Source organism: Entelurus aequoreus, linkage group LG02, assembly GCF_033978785.1.
Source record: "Entelurus aequoreus isolate RoL-2023_Sb linkage group LG02, RoL_Eaeq_v1.1, whole genome shotgun sequence".
In the NCBI taxonomy this organism is placed as follows: Eukaryota; Metazoa; Chordata; class Actinopteri; order Syngnathiformes; family Syngnathidae; genus Entelurus; species Entelurus aequoreus.
In genome coordinates, this window is record NC_084732.1 from 18,336,764 (window position 1) to 18,354,058 (window position 17,295).

The following is a 17,295-nucleotide window of genomic DNA, read 5'->3' on the forward strand; positions in this document are numbered from 1 at the left end:
TGTACTCTGATGTTGAAATAGTCAAAATAGTGCATGACATGCTGCTTGCAGGCATTTATAAAATACTGCTTTTATGCATAGTATGCTGCTATTCTTTCTCAATCGATTCCACACAATCCCTCCAGTAATCATTATTCCGCCTATGCCTATTTTGACACTGAAGTAGTCAAGATAGTGCATGACATGCTGCTTGCAGGCATTTTTTACAATTTGCATATTACTTTCTGTAACTATAATTTGCATGTCTTCTGTTTTTACCGCTTTCAGCTTTTTTTTCTTTATATTTCCTTTTCCAAGCTCAAGGGAAGGCAGTTAACAAAGGTCAAGTAAAACCATTAAAAAAAAAATTGTACTGTTAGTTTAAGTACTTCCACGGAATGTTTTTGGTGTTTAAAGAGGAAAATATAAAAAACAAGCCCGCCCTGATTGAACATCTGGTACTAAAAGAGGATTCGGAAAGGGCAGTTGTATATGTATATACATATACATACAAACATATACATACATATGTACATATATATACATACATACATACATACATACATACATACATATATATATATATATATATATATATATATATATATATATATATATATATATATATATATATATATATATATATATATATATATATACATACATACATACATACATACATACATACATACATACATACATACATACATACATACATACATATATATATATATAAGGCATTCTATTTGCCACTAACATTTCTGACATAGACATGAATCTCTGCAGGTCTTCTCCATGGAATGTCTGTTAAAGGGGCGAGAAAGGGTGGGTTGCTAACATCGCCGTTAGCTTGCGTCAGTGTTAGCGGCCGCACGGAGAACCCGCTCTGAAGGCACAGCACGGCCGTACAGGGCCAGTGACGACCCCCTGGGGTGGGCGGCCGTTGAGGAGCACAGAGTCCGTGGCTTTGCGCAAGGTTCAGGAGGCATGACAGGGGCAGGGGCAGGGGGACCTGGCATGTGTGGTCCGCCGCCCCGCGGGCACCACTGTGCAGGTTGGCACCAAGGGACACCTAGAGAGGAGGAGCGGATGTGGAGGTTGCTGGACCCCGTTTTTGTGCCCCTTACTTTCCCCTCACAGCTCAGTGACGTGGAGGGGGTAGCTGGGGGGCGGCTGCGAGGGGGCCTGGGACTGCAGCCGGTGGATGTGGCAGCCGTGACACAGCAGGTGGGCGTCCAGAGGGTAACAGCGGTGGCCCTCCTCGTCGTTTAGCTGGAGGCCACAGTCCTGACGTAAAGACGGAGGGATACATTTTATACTCAACCATCACTCTTTTCAGTGACCCTTTGCTGAGTTTCACTCTCATACTTTGGTACACGTCTGTGTCAAAATGCAACGATTTGAAGGAGAAAACTATTTTAAAAAGTACCGTGGAAGAGAATTGGCATTAACGCCTGTGGCTGTAGGCAACCTCCTAATGTATTGCTATTACAACATTGGTTTTGTTGCTGCTGTGTTGTGTGATATACTTACTTATAACAACTGTATACATTTCACATGCACTCTAAAATCCTTATTAATTTAAAACATTCAAACAATGACTTTTCAACAGCCCCCTTCCAATTATACCCTGCGCCCAAATAATATCTCATGTATATGCAGCAGCTTATTCTTACGTTTAATTCCATTGAAATTCTTGGGGCGACAAGTCGTTATGAAGGTTAATTTGTGTTTTTATTACGATTTTTTTTTTTACACTAAATTTATGTATGAATATATGTATATTTTGCTACTGAATATGGTGAACTGATTTTCTTTCTACATCAAATTGTGCTGACAAAGAATAAAAATGTGTGTGCAAAGTTTCATTGTGTAAAAATTCAGTGTAAAAAAAATCAGTGCAGAAAAAGTCAATGTAAAAAAATTCAGTGCAGAATTTAATTATTTTTTTTCTAATTATGCTGACAATGAATAAAAAAAATTAAAGGAAAATTTCGCGTATAAAAATTCAGTGTAAAAAATTTTTAAATGTAGAAAAAAATCAATGTAAAAAAATTTAGTGCACAAATATTTGCTGCTTTTTTTTGGAAGCAATCAATATTTCTGAATTTTAAAACACTATATTTTAACAAACTGAATATTTATTTTGCTCACAAAAATGTATTTACTACAATTGTCAGCATAATTGGATGTAAAGAAATCAATTCACAAAATTCTAATGCAAGAAATTCAGTTACTTAAAGTCAGTTTCCAACAAAAGCTATTTTTTTCTGCACTGATTCATTTACACCGAATTTTTAAAACATTGTATTTTAACAAACTGAATTTTCAAACACAATAATTCTGCTCACAAATTTGTGTTTAATGAAAATGTCAGTGTAATTTGATGAAAAAAAAAAAATTAAATGCAAAAAATTCTGTTACATAAATTCAGTGTCCAAAAAAAGCTTTTGTAATAAAGACAAAAATGTACCTCCTCAATTTGATTCAGAATTGATTCTTCATTCAATTGTTCAAACAGATTCTCACAATATCTCAACTTAAGAGATGCTGTCCCTCGGCTAATTGTTATGCTTTAAGTTACCAGCATCCCTGCCATTAGTTGCCGTAACAAAGGTCACAGTGAACCTTGTAAGATCTGCCCAAAACATCTGGTCTTACTCACCAGCATTAGCTTATTTTAAGAGATTGACATATCTTTGTTTTCCAACCGATGAAAGGAAGACAATGAGTGTGAAGGACAGTGCTGAGAAGAAGAAGTGGATGATTTCATCTAATTAAAGAAAGAAACCATCAAAAACACGACAGATAGTGTAGCCAACTTGGTGACGCACTGCTCGTCTGGACAATACTGAAGCAGGAGGAGTCCAATGCCAGCAAAAACGTTAAATAATATCCAAACGGCAGACATTTATCTATGAAAATATGGAGAAGCTGCTGATGGTGTGTTTGACAGAGAAGCAACTCGAAGGAGATACCGTAAAAGTCAATTTGCTAAGCTAAAATCTGTACATTATATTAACTCATAGATCTACTGTAGTATATTCTACTGTAGGGCTGGGCGATATGACTGAAAACTCTATCACAATTTAACTGTTTTATATCGGTCGATATTGATAATTATTATTATTATATTACATTTTATGACATATCTAAAATAAGGACGGTAAGAAAAATTTATTAAATGTAAACATTTTTATTCAAAATGTAACCTTCCTGACAAAAATGATCACACCCACTGATCAGTAATCACTTCCTTCATTGCTCAGTTACCAGGGAGCGAGTGCCTTTGTTCATGCAACCAACCTTGCTTAGCACCTTCCGGTTTCTTCACACCAAAATAACTCGAACGTTTTCTTATTGATATTGATCATGTGTCTATCGCGATAAACATTGATATCGTTTTATCGCACATTCCTATTCTAATATATTGTTTTATATAATATTTATTATCTAAAAGCTTGTTTCCCTTTTTAAAAGCCATGTTACATGTTAAAATGATGCTGTCGATGGGCAAAGTTGATTTGAGGTACACGCTTGTACAGTAAGTTGATTATATTTAGTTAAAAACATTATAGTACAATCAGGTTACAAAAGCTCCTCCTTTGCCATGTATTTTTAAAAATCAAGTCTTGAACATTTTGAATCAATTCAGAATCTCCCGTATCCGATGTGAATCGAGTTTTTCTGGCACCGCTAATTTTACGAGCTTTGGATATTTCCACACAAAAAAAATCTCATAGAAAAGTGCAAACACTACATGTGTACTTAAGTTGGTATTTTTATTTTCAGCAATGCTAGATGCGATTTCACAAGAGCTGGAATGTGCTTGGTCATAGAGTGACAATGCTGAGCCGCAAAACTCCCTTCCCCTTGTGACTTTGTGCGCTGAGGAACGGCGCATAAATGTTTGCCTTGCAAAATTGGTGCGAAAACAAAGCGCATATAGTGATGATGCATGCATTTGTGGCGGGGTTTTATTGATGATGTGTGTGTGAGCTCACCTCACAGTGGTAACACTCCACATGGTAGTCCTTGTCCATTGAGACCACTCGAATCGTCTCCTCAGAGCCCTGATGACACACACGCACACAACTTTAAAGTGTGCTTACAAGGTATGTGTGCCACTGGTCAGTCGAGTGTATTTTGTATCATTCAATAAATTAGAAGCTCAAGTACCGGTGAGATTTTGTGTTTACCTGAGCTGGAAGAATAGGCTGGTTGCAGGAGGAACATTTGGGAGCAAAAACCCTGCACAAGGACCAACAACAACAGTTAGAATTAGTGGAGTCATTATTCACAATTCTTGTACAGGTGTTTGGTAGCGGGGGGTGTATATATTTTCAAGTATTTCTTATACACTACCGTTCAAAAGTTTGGGGTCACCCAAACAATTTTGTGGAATAGCCTTCATTTCTAAGAACAAGAATAGACTGTCGAGTTTCAGATGAAAGTTCTCTTTTTCTGGCCATTTTGAGCGTTTAATTGACCCCACAAATGTGATGCTCCAGAAAGTCAATCTGCTCAAAGGAAGGTCAGTTTTGTAGCTTCTGTAACGAGCTAAACTGTTTTCAGATGTGTGAACATGATTGCACAAGGGTTTTCTAATCATCAATTAGCCTTCTGAGCCAATGAGCAAACACATTGTACCATTAGAACACTGGAGTGATAGTTGCTGGAAATGGGCCTCTATACACCTATGTAGATATTGCACCAAAAACCAGACATTTGCCGCTAGAATAGTCATTTACCACATTAGCAATGTATAGAGTGTATTTCTTTAAAGTTAAGACTAGTTTAAAGTTATCTTCATTGAAAAGTACAGTGCTTTTCCTTCAAAAATAAGGACATTTCAATGTGACCCCAAACTTTTGAACGGTAGTGTATATATATATAATCCGTTCATGAATGAGTATATCCGTTCGGCCACCGTGTTCAATGGAGAAGAAAATTTGCCGGTAGCATTTCCCTTCCCCTTCGAGCTGTCCTGGAACCTGGATGAACTGAAATTATTTTTTCCAATCATTTTGGAACTTGCAAGCGTACTTCTTCTTCTTACTCGTCGTCGCCATGTCTCTTCTTCGTTCTTCTGCTTCGTCTGTGTTATGTTTTTGGACATTACTACTTGCCGTAGTTTTGAAGCAATGCATGTAGGGAATCCGGAAGTTTTGTGTCAGTGTTTTAATGTGCCGGCTGGAATAAACACACGCTGAGAAATAGCTCCGTGCCTGCCTACTTTATGGGTAATACATGAAAATATGGCTATATAATAGTCTCCTTTTCAGGTGAGAGAGGACGCTAAAGGCAGTGCCTTTCAGGCACGCCCCCAATATTGTTGCCCGGGTGGAAATCGGGAGAAATTCGGGAGAATGGTTGCCCCGGTAGATTTTCGGGAGGGGCACTGAAATTCAGGAGTCTCCCGGGAAAATCGGGAGGGTTGGCTAGTATGCCCAATCAATGAGTGAGATCGGCCGATACCGATCACATGCATTAACTGTAAATTATTACATTTATTAAAGTAGTTCCTTATTCTCTTTTATGACATGCAACTGTTTGAGCAAAACAAAGTCCATCCATGTATTTTCTTTAGCGCTTATAAAACAAAGTCAATAGTACACAATGAAAAACAAACAAAAAAATCTACGACCTGCTACTGTTTTAAATATTTAAGTTTTGGCACTCAAACTCCTTTTGTGTCGAGATAATTATTCTGTGAGCTTGTAAACATTTACAAAAATGACAAACAAAATTATTTTGAGGGAATAAAAATGTCGATTTAATCACTCTTGTATCAATCTGATACTACCTATGGTATCAACACAGTTAACACCACTAACTTATGAATCTTTAGTGTAATGTCCTGACTGTTACAATTGTTGTTGTTATATTATCCTCGCTAATTATACACTGATATTAATCTACTTATTAATTTCCTGTTAATAGCTGCTTACTTACTGCCGCAAGGTGATTCCATCAACACTTCTTAAACTTTACTAAGCGTTTATTTATTCGGTTGTTTCATGCTCGCTTAGCTAGTTTGCTCTCTGTGTGTAACATGTTTTGCCTCATCCTCCAGTAATAATGATAATTGATACGGATAGTTAAGAAAGGGTATTGGCCACAATGGAGGTAATATAGGGGAGCGGCTCCACACTGTGTATGGAGACACATAATCAACTACAGCCGACACGACTGACGGAGAGATCCCTATCCTGTTTCAACGTGGGTCTGCCGTGCTAGGTAAGGGATGGCGTTCTCACGTGTGGTAGTCTTTGACGCAGTAGATGTTGTTCTCCACGTCCACGGTGAAGGGGACGCCGTCGAGGCCCTCCTTACACACCACGCAGCGGAAGCAGCCTGGATGGTAGGACTTGCCCAGCGCCTGGAGGATCTTCACAGCCACACAGGAAACACAAAAGCACAGGTAGGACTTTGAAATGAGTTCATGGGAGTCACTTTGCCAAAGAGGCTGTAAAGTTTACAATTTCGAGGACACAAATTATCTTGGAAAATACACAGGGGTACACTATTTTGTTGTTAAAGTGGAGTACACAATGTATTGTTTTTAAATGGTAACTTATATTTACAAAACCCAAAACCAGTGAAGTTGGCACGTTGTGTAAATTGTATATAAAAACAGAATCCAATGATTTGTAAATCCTTTTAAACCTATATTCAATTGACTAGACTGCCAAGACAAAATACTTAACGTTCGAACCGGAAAACCTTATTTTTTGCAAATATTAGCTAATTTGGAATTTGATTCCTGCAACATGTTTCAAAAAAGCTGGCACAAGTGGCAAAAAAGGAATGCTCATCAAACACTTATTTGGAACATCCCACAGGTGAACAGGCTAATTGGGAACAGGTGGGTGCCATGATTGGGTCATTTACAAACAAGGGCGGGGCAAGGGTCACCACTTTGTGAACAAATGCGTGAGCAAATTGTCCAACAGTTTAAGAACAACATTTCTCAACCAGCTATTGCAAGGAATTTAGGGATTTCACCATCTAAGGTCCGTAATATCATCAAAAGGTTCAGAATCAGGAAAAAGCTGAAAACCAACATTGAATGCCCATGACCTTCAATCCCTCAGGCGGTACTGCATCAAAAACCGACATCAGTGTGTAAAAGATATCACCACATGGGCTCAGGAACACTTTAGAAAACCACTGTCAGTAACAACAGTTTGTCGCTACATCTGTAAGTGCAAGTTAAAACTCTACTATGCAAAGCGAAAGCCATTTATCAACAACACCCAGAAATGCCACCGGCTTCGCTGGGCTCGAGATCATCTAAGATGGACTGATGCAAAGTGGAAAAGTGTCTGACGAGTCCACATTTCCAATTGTTTTTGGAAACTGTGGACGTCGAGTCCTCCGAAACAAAGAGAAAAAGAACCATCCGGATTGTTCTAGGCGCAAAGTTCAAAAGCCAGCATCTGTGATGGTATGGGGGTGTATTAGTGCCCAAGGCATGGGTAATTTACACATCTGTGAAGGCACCATACAGGTTTTTGAGCAACATATGTTGCCATCCAAGCAACGTTACCATGGATGCCCCTGCTTATTTCAGCAAGACACTGCCAAGCCACGCTGTTCTTAGTAAAACAGTGCGGGTACTAGACTGGCCTGCCTGTAGCCCAGACCTGTCTCCCATTGAAAATGTGTGCGCAAAGCCTAAAATACCACAACGGAGACCCCGGACTGTTGAACAACTTAAGCTGTACATCAAGCAAGAATGGGAAAGAATTCCACCTGAAAAGCTTCAAAAATTGGTCTCCTCAGTTCCCAAACGTTTACTGAGTGTTGTTAAAAGGAAAGGCCATGTAACACAGTGGTAAAAATGCCCCAGTGACAACTTTTTTGCAATGTGTTGCTGTTAATGATTATTTGCAAAATAAAATTACGTTACTCAGTTCGACCATTAAATATCTTGTCTTTGCAGTCTATTCAATTGAATATAAATTGAAAAGGATTTCCAAATTATTGCATTGTGGTTTTAGTTATGAATTACACAATGTGCCAACTTCACTGGTTTTGGGTTTTGTAGAAAATCCATGCACTTTCTGTACAGCTTGTTCTCATTAGGGTCACGGGTAAGCTTGAGCCTATTCCACATTAATGTCAAAAAAAGCTTTCATGATGGCGACAGTTTGACTCTGGAACAGATCATTCCTAGTTCCATTATTTTCCACGTGGAAAAACTGATTCTCAAGCAGTGTCGTGAAAGGAACTGCCTGCTTCCACTTGTGTGTTTCTTACCATCTCCATGATGAGGTGGCCGCACACGAAGCACTTGTCGGCCGTCTGCTGGAACCCAGAATACTGTGGAGGACATCAGATGTGATACTTTGCACGGCAGGAACGAAGCAGGAAGTATTTGTCGGCAATGTGCGCTTCGTGGCTGGGAGAGTTCAGTGTCATATAGGTTGGACTCAACATTGATTTTAGCAAGCTGAGCGCCCTTTTAAACAAGTTAGAAATAGACCAGGTCCAAACTTTCCCCCCAGAATTAAAAATGATGTGTTGACAAGGCTCACACCATTAAAACATACAATGTGTGGCAAATGTATTAAAAATAGCTTTGGGTACGGAAACTCAATACCTTCACCAGATGAGGCAATTCCTGAGGGAATTGCGTGTGAATGCTGAAGTTGAACTGAAATGTAGTATGAATGTAAAAATAGTTTGAATGTTGGAATAGTGTGAATTGTTAAGATTTTGAATTTCCAGGAAAACCGGAATTTGGTTTGGAACTGCAAGATGGCGCCACGTAACAGAAGCCTTGATTATTCGGGTAATACATACAAAATTACCTTAAATGCTAGGCTAAAACGTTAGCATAATAACATTAGCATGGTAACAGGGGAACAGCGAGCATACTTCTAAGATGGCACCGAGTAACGAAATATATGAGTATTAGGTTTAAAATGTACAAAATTAGCTCAAATGCCTGTATTAAACGTTAGCGTGCTAATATTAACAGGCTAAAATTAGCATGCTAACAAGTGAAGGGCGAACATAATTTTAAGATGGCGCCAATTAACGAAATCCATGATTATTGGGTTACAGGGGTGTCAAACTCATTTTAGATCGGGGGGCCACATGGAGAAAAATCTACTCCCAAATGGGCCGGACTGGTAAAATCACGGCACGATAACTTAGAAATAAAGGCAATATCAGATTGTTTTCTTTCTTTAAAAATAGAATAAGAACATTCTGAAAATGTACAAATCATAATGTTGTTGGTTTTTACATGTTGCGGTTAATAGTATTGTATCTGTATGTGTTAGGGCTGTCTTTGACAGAGGATTTTTTATTTATTTATTTATTTGTTTATTATCTTTAGAAAGCTTGAGTTTGATCAACTGATTAATTGACTGATCAATAAAAATATTAAAAAAAAGAGGAAGTTACATTTCAAATAAAATGTATTTTCCAAAAAAAAGCGGGAAAAAAAGAAAGCTTTATTTTGATTAACTGATTAATTGACTGATTAATAAAAAAGAGGAGGTTACATTTCAAATAAAACATATTTAAAAAAAAAAAGAAAGCTTTTTTTTGATTAGCTGATTAATTGACTGATTAATTAAAAAAAAGAAGAAGTTACATTTCAAATAAGATATATTTCCCCCCAAAAAAGAAAGCTTCATTTTTTTATCTTATGTTTTTTAGATACTTTTTTAAATTATAAAAATAAATAAATAGAACAAAAAAAGCTTTATTTTTTAAGAGCACAGCTAATGGGGATCCCCATGTATAAAGTTTTATTCTTTACTCTGAGAGCAAAGAAACTAAACAGATAGTGAAGGTGCAGCAAAACAACTAATCCACGAGAAAATGTTTTGAAAAAACTCGTGGGGGCCCTGTTGCCGGTGGGGCGGGGGCGGTCTTCCCGTCCGGTTGCGGGGGGTCTACGGGCCCCTCGGGCGGGGCGTCCCGCCTTTCTGTCCGTGTGGGGTGTGGTCTCTCGCTGGCTTGGGGTCTGGCTGCCCCCTGTTTTTCTCGTGCCTTGTCCTCTGCCGGGTGCGTCTGTCTGCGGCCTGCTGCTGGCCCTTGTGGGCGGAACGGTGGGCCAGGCTCTGGGGTTCCTGTCGCTGTCCGGCTTGGCTGCGTGGGGGCGGTGGCCCCTGGTTCCCTGGGCACCACACCTACTGTTTGTGGGATGGGCTCTCGGGGAGGCTGGGGCCGTACTCTGGCTCCCGCACACACTGGGAGTCAAATGTATTGTACATGCAAATTCACATATACTCACACACATACATACAGACATACATAGGTACCTACGCTCCCACATACATATACAAATAAATACAGTACATATTTACACACTCAAAGTTCGTACATCCACACGCACATTCATTATACAAACATACTGTATACACATACTGTACATATACATTCACTGTAAAAACATACATATACACATACTGTACATATACACTCACTGTACAAACACACACATACACATACTACACGTATACATTCACTGTACAAACACACACATACATATACTGTACATATACATTCACTGTACAAACACACATATACACATACTGTACATATACATTCACTGTTCAAACACACATACTGTATACACATACTGTACATATACATTCGCTGTACACACATATACACATACTGTACATATACATTCACTGTACAAGCACACATATACACATACTGTACATATACAAGTACATATGCACACATACACTCATGCACATAATCACGTTTCATCAAACATATATTAACGTTGTTGCCCTAGGGTAAACTGGGTATAACACATGGCACACTGACAAAGCTTAACCTATTGTTACTATAACAATCTACAAGGTTAATGTAGGTTGCTTCTCTTTCTTCCCCTCCATTTTTCTGCATTCTTTCGTATCTCAAGTTATCATTACGTATATGTATTGTTGCATTTGAACAATTGTATTGTTGATAATAAAGGTAAAGTATTGGTATTGTTTATTATCAATAGCACTATTTCTATTGGTATTCATATTGCTCCATTTTTAGTGTAATAATGCTCATTGTCATTTCTGTATTTTTTATTTTATTTTCGCTAACTGCTTATTTATTATTATATAATATAAATACATTTAATAAAGTCAAAATACAAGTAAGGCAACAAGAGAAGTATCCTACACTTCTCTTTTGTAAAGTAAATCTGAACAGCCGATATGGGCATCTACATCTGCTATATGATTTGCCCGAGAAGCTGGGCAGGACATTAAAAAAAAAAAAAAAAAAAAAAGGAAAACTGCATTGTAGGTCAGCATGCTAGGCTGTGCAAAGCAAACTTTTACCCCCAATTTATTAAACTTCTTTACAGTGTTTTTTTGTGGGCACAAAGTCTTTCATTTGTATTCTGACACCAAAAAACAAGCTTCTGGCCACAAGTAGCCACCAGGCGGCACTTTGGACACCCCTGGTCTAAAGGGTTTTCTTGACAACGTCAGGGTGCTCAGCCACTACCACATGAGCGCCTTGTGGGTGTCACATGAAATAAACCCCCCCCCCCCCCATACATCAAATCAAAAGCCCGCTGACCCGCCTCTGGTGGAGGCATATAATGAAGGTGACCATCTGTAGCACCCAATCCCCTCAGGGTTATGACCTAATGACTTGAGAAGGTGGGGAGGGCGCGTACAGTGGAGCCACGGCTACCAGGTGGAAGCATCGACGGGCGGCCCCCCTGCCCTCACATCACATGTCGGGTCTGAATAGACCATCTGCCGTCACCTCCCCTCCTCCAGGGGTGACAGATCCACCCGCCCTCTCTTTGTTGTCTGACCTGCAGACCTTTCGATCATCCCGCTTTAGATCTTAAGAAGCAGCGATTGAAACTGTACACTTATTAGGTCACGAAGGACAGCTTTGTAAAAAAAATAAAAAAGAAATTTTTTTTAAAGGCTTCGCTCCACATCTTAAAATGCTGTTTTTTTCTTTATATATTCCGACATTCCCTTTATATTTGCTTTGTCCCTGTCATCTCACTTGTTGCTAGGCGGGGCCTGTAGGCATTATGACACGCATGGCACAAATGAATCAATGCTCTGTATTGCATATAAAACACTCACCAGAAAGTCCTCCTCGCAGTAGACTTTGCCGTTGACGTTGTAGAAAGCTTTCCCTCGCAGTCTCCTCCCTAAAAATAATTTTAAAAAAACATGAAAAAAAATGCAGAGGCAGTTTTGGGCAGAAGAAACCAATTGTGTAAGGATGGCATTTTTTTTTTTTAAACTGGAGTAACTTTCAGGTCAATTTGGATTTTATTTTGGGGAGAAAATACAGCTTAAAATACTAAGTTTGAAACGCTGCCATAAGTTTTTCATAATTCCTACACAACTATGTAGTTTTATAGTGCTTAACTTCTTTTTACACTGCTATGACAGATAAGAATGTTAAGTATGACTTTTTTGTGGTCAACTTTTTTTTACACTTGTATGTCATTTTGCAGTACTTAACGTCTTTTTACACTTGCATGTCATTTTTGTAGTTTATTCTTACACATCTGTCATTTTGCATTGCTTAATTTCTTTTTCCACTTGCATGTAGTTTTTGAGTAGTTCATTCCTACATGTGTATGCAGTGTTGTAGTATTTCATTCTTACTGATGTATGTAGTTTTACAGTGCTTAAATTCTTTTTACAACTGTATGACAGTTAAGAATGTCAAGTATGAGTTTTTAGTAGTTGACTTTTTTACACTTGTATGTCGTTTATCAGTGGTTAACTTCTTTTTACACTTGTATGACAGTTAAGAATGTCAAGTATGAGTTTTTTGTGGTTAACTTTTTTTACACTTGTATGTCGTTTATCAGTGGTTAACTTATTTTTATGCTAGTATGTTGTTTTTATAAATGTATTCTTACACATCTGTTATTTTGCAATGCTTAACTTCTTTTTACACTTGTATGTAGCTTTTTTTTAGTAATTTATTCTTACACAACTATGTACTTTTACAGTGCTTTACTTCTTTTTTCACCTGTATGATGGTTAAGAATGTCAAGTATGAGTTTTTTTTTTACACTTTTATGTTGTTCATCAGGGATTACCTTCTTTTTAGACTTATACCTGTATGTCTTTTTTGTAAATTGTTCTTACACATCTATGTAGTCTTATAGCACTTAATATCTTTTTACACTTCAGTGTAGTTTTTTTTAGTAATTTGTTCTTACACATCTCGATCAATCAATCAAAGTTTACTTATATAGGCCTTAATTCCAAATGTCTCAAAGGGCTGCACAAGCCAAAATGACGTCCTCGGCTCAGATCCCACATCAGGGCAAAAAAAACCTCAACCCAATGGGTACAACAAGAAACCCTGGAAGGGACCGCAGATGTGGGACCCCCACCCCACCCCACCCTTGGGTGACCGGTGCATTGGATGCCAAGTGGATACAGTTAATAATGTGAGAGTCCAGTCCATAGTGGGGCCAGCGGGGGATCTTGCTGGTTTTACAGTGCCTAACTTCTTTTTACATTTGTATGTAGTTTTTTGGTCATTTATTCTTAAATATGTATGTAACTTTATAGTGCCTAACTTCTTTTTACATTTGTATGTAGTTTTTTGGTCATTTATTCTTAAACATGTATGTCATTTTACAATGCCTAACTTTTTTTTTACACTTGTATGACAGTTCAAAATGTTAAAAATTAGTTTTTGTGGTTAACTTCTATTTGTTGTTTATTGTCTATGTTGTTTATTAGTGATTAACATTTTTTTACACATATGTTTTTTTTTTTAGAAATGTATTCTTACACATGTATATAGTTTTATAGCACTTAACTACTTTTTACATGTGTATGTATTTTTTTTTTAGAAATGTATTTTTTTTCCAATGTATTCTTACACATGTATGTAGTTTTATAGTACTTAACTACTTTTTACACATGTATGTAGTTTTTTTTTTAGAAATGTATTCTTACACATGTAGTTTTATAGCTAACAATGTTGAGCTCTACAATGCCGTACCTCTTGTTACACTTGTATGTAGTTTTAAAGTGGTTAACATCTGATGACACTTGTATGAAAGTGCAGACCGGGGGGTCATTTTTGTCCGTGTAGTAAAAAAAACTACTAAAAACAACAAACTATATATTAACGATATATACTAAGATATTACAATTGCCGCCCATAGCACAAATATAAAATGTGGATGTTTTGTTCAGATTAGCATATGTTGACCTACATTAGATTGCTTTAAGCGTAATCCATTCTTTTGAATGCAGCCCCTGATTTACATCTGGAATTTACAAACACAGCACTATTCAATAAATACCATAAACAACTGAAAATGCCTTGTTTTCAAGACTTCCTTTCTGCACTTAATACTATCCAGTGATGTCCCTAATTCAACTTACTTCGCTGTTATATCAACTAAAACGCCAACTTTATTTGTTTGTTCTCAATGATGCGTCTTTAGAAGGTATTGGTTTTAATCTGAGGGTCTTAAAGTGGCGGCGGAGCAGATGGTCGGCCGAAAGCCGGCGACATTGTGCCTCAATTGAATTAGTCTGACCACTGATCTCAACAGGAATCCATTCAGGGAACATCCACGATCAATACAGCAGACAGCTCCACACCCCAACCACAGCCCCTTGCCAACTCCTCCCACCAAAACTCCCCTCTTGCCACTTCTTTCCGTGCATTGTGAGTTTTTCACAAACACGCCGAAGATAACAATAATAATAGCAGACTGGAAACGGGATCTTCTTAGTAGTCCTTTCTTCAATATTTGTTTGATCCACAAACCAAACTAAGGCAGGCGTGTCCAAAATCCTGCCGAGTTGCAAGTCCACTGAATATTCTAAAAATAAAATGTCACTATTTGCTTTGACATGGGAAAATGTTATTGTTGTTAATGCCGGCCGGCAAGGTCGTGAACCATGTCGCAGTCACGGAAGCCATCAGAGAACCGCTTCATGATATCAATTGGTCCATCCAGGATTTCACCATCTTACACCAATTTATGCATATTCAACCAATCCCCGCAAATGTTGTGTGGCCTCGCAACTTTGCCCAATCCCGTTAATTTCCCCGCACAGTGTGGCACATCATCAGCATTTTCGCCAACCAAAATATCTCCCTGCATCATCGGAGGACAATTTTGACGCAACTTTTTAAAAATGCTGCAGCAAAATCGGGCATTTTGGGCCACAATTGGGGATGTAACCATACTTGCCAACCCTCCCGATTTTCCCGGGAGACTCCCGAATTTCAGTACCCCTCCCGAAAATCTCCGGGGGCAACCATTCTCCCGAGTTTCTCCCGATTTTCACCCGGACAAAAATATTGGGGGCGTGCCTATAACGTCCTCTCTCACCTGAAATCTTCACCCCTTAACAGCCGCATGCTTTCCAGGCAACCACTTTTCCCCCATATAAACAGCGTACCGGCCCAGTCACATAATATTGTAGCGTTGGACGGTTTTAACAATGGTCTTTACTCGAAGATGTCAGGAAACGCTGACACTTTGTATAATCTTTTAACTGGTTTATTGATAACGCAAGGCATACTTGTTCAATAGCCATACATGTCACACTGACGGTGACCGTATAAACAACTTTAACACTGTTACAAATATGCGCCACACTGTGAACCCACACCAAACAAGAATGACAAACATATTTCGGGAGAACATCCGCACTGTAACACAACATAAACACAACAGAACAAATACCCAGAACCCCTTGCAGCACAAACTCTTCCGGGATGCTACAATAACATCTACGACTTTTGGAGTTCAGTGCACAACTGCATACACAACAAGAAGGAGACGAAGCAAAAGAACGAAGAAGAGACATGGAGACGACAAGTAAGAAGAAGAAATACGCTTGCAAGTTCCAAAATGATTGGAAAAAAGAATTTCATTTAATCCAGAAAAGCTCGAAGGGGAACGGGTATGATGCCTGCACCTCAACCCCACGCCCCAACCCCGCCCCCCAACCACGCCCGCAACACCCCCCCCCCCCTCCCATCTCCCGAATTCGGAGGTCTCAAGGTTGGCAAGTATGGATGTAACAATAAATGGTAGAATTGATAACCGCGGTAAAACACCCGACAGTATTACCGTTTTAAATTCAAATGATCAAAAAACCGTGATTGATAACTGCACTTTGATAATGTCCCGGACTGACTGGCATTATCGTCTTTTCCCATTAAGAAACGACATACCCCAATCTAAACTTATATAAACACATTACTGTCTGACCAACTAAGATATTCGATTGTGCATATTGTGCTCTCTTAAAACAGCGTGATCGATCAATACTGAAGGAATACGAGACCGAGGTGTATTTACGGCGCATTAAAGGACCGCTGAACAGAGTAGGACACAACAACACCTGCAAGAAACAATTAATAACAATAATAGATTCAACTTGTCCATTTAAATGACCGCCACAACCACAACACCAGGGGGAGCTCCACTAACCACGTTAAACCCAGATTCCGAACTAACAAAGGTCTTAACTCATTCTCTTTCTATGCCACATCAATATGGAATGCGCTCCCAACAGGTGTAAAAGAAAGGGCATCTTTATCCTCCTTCAAAACCACACTAAAAGAACACCTCCAGGCAACTACAACCCTAAACTAACACCCTCCCTTCCACGTAATACCTCTTCGGACTATAAATAATCAAATGTAAACAATCAAACAATCAAATGTAGACACTTTACCTGCTTTTTACATGTTAAATATTGCGGATCATCACCTTAATTTAATCGTGGCGGCCAAATTTGGGATCTTGATTAAAAAATTGGGATCATGATTAAAAGCCCTCACCTTTTATTGAAGTGAGAAAGAAATACACTAGTGGCATGTAGGTGCTGGTGCCAACAAGTCACAGTGGTTTGTATTAATAAATAAATTAAAAATAAAAACAGGTGGAGATACTATATCTTTCTGGACGAATTAGCTGCGAAGAGAAGTCTGGGCTTCTCTCCTTTGGCTGTTGCCCCCGTGACCCTACTTTGGATCAGCGGAAAAAGATGGATGGATGGATGGAGGTTATTAATCGTATTTCAATATAGGTGGGGCGTTAAAAAAGCTATGTCCACATCGAGAGGAGCCAGATGAGGTGGTTCGGGCATATGGTCAGGATGCCACCCGAACGCCTCCCTAGGGAGGTGTTTAGGGCACGTCCGACCGGTAGGAGGCCACGGGGAAGACCCAGGACACGTTGGGAAGACTATGTCTCCCGGCTGGCCTGGGAACACCTCGGGATCCCCCGGGAAGAGCTGGACGAAGTGGCTGGGGAGAGGAAAGTCTGGGCTTCCCTGCTTAGGCTGCTGCCCCCGC

The 17,295-nt window shown here is 39.0% G+C and overlaps 1 protein-coding gene across 1 annotated transcript in view; it reads right to left on the bottom strand.

Moving 5' to 3' along the window:
• Nucleotides 1–673: 673 nt before the first annotated feature.
• Nucleotides 674–17,295, bottom strand: part of wtip (WT1 interacting protein) — a 63,061-nt gene continuing 46,439 nt past the window's right edge. Inside the window, exons 5-10 of the mRNA XM_062023559.1 lie at nt 12,069–12,136; nt 8,245–8,307; nt 6,240–6,370; nt 4,179–4,230; nt 3,984–4,052; nt 674–1,266 (exon numbers count right to left, since the gene is read on the bottom strand). Coding sequence (XP_061879543.1) covers nt 1,114–1,266; nt 3,984–4,052; nt 4,179–4,230; nt 6,240–6,370; nt 8,245–8,307; nt 12,069–12,136 — 536 coding nt within the window. The 3' untranslated portion in view covers nt 674–1,113. The remainder of the gene's footprint in view (nt 1,267–3,983; nt 4,053–4,178; nt 4,231–6,239; nt 6,371–8,244; nt 8,308–12,068; nt 12,137–17,295) is intronic.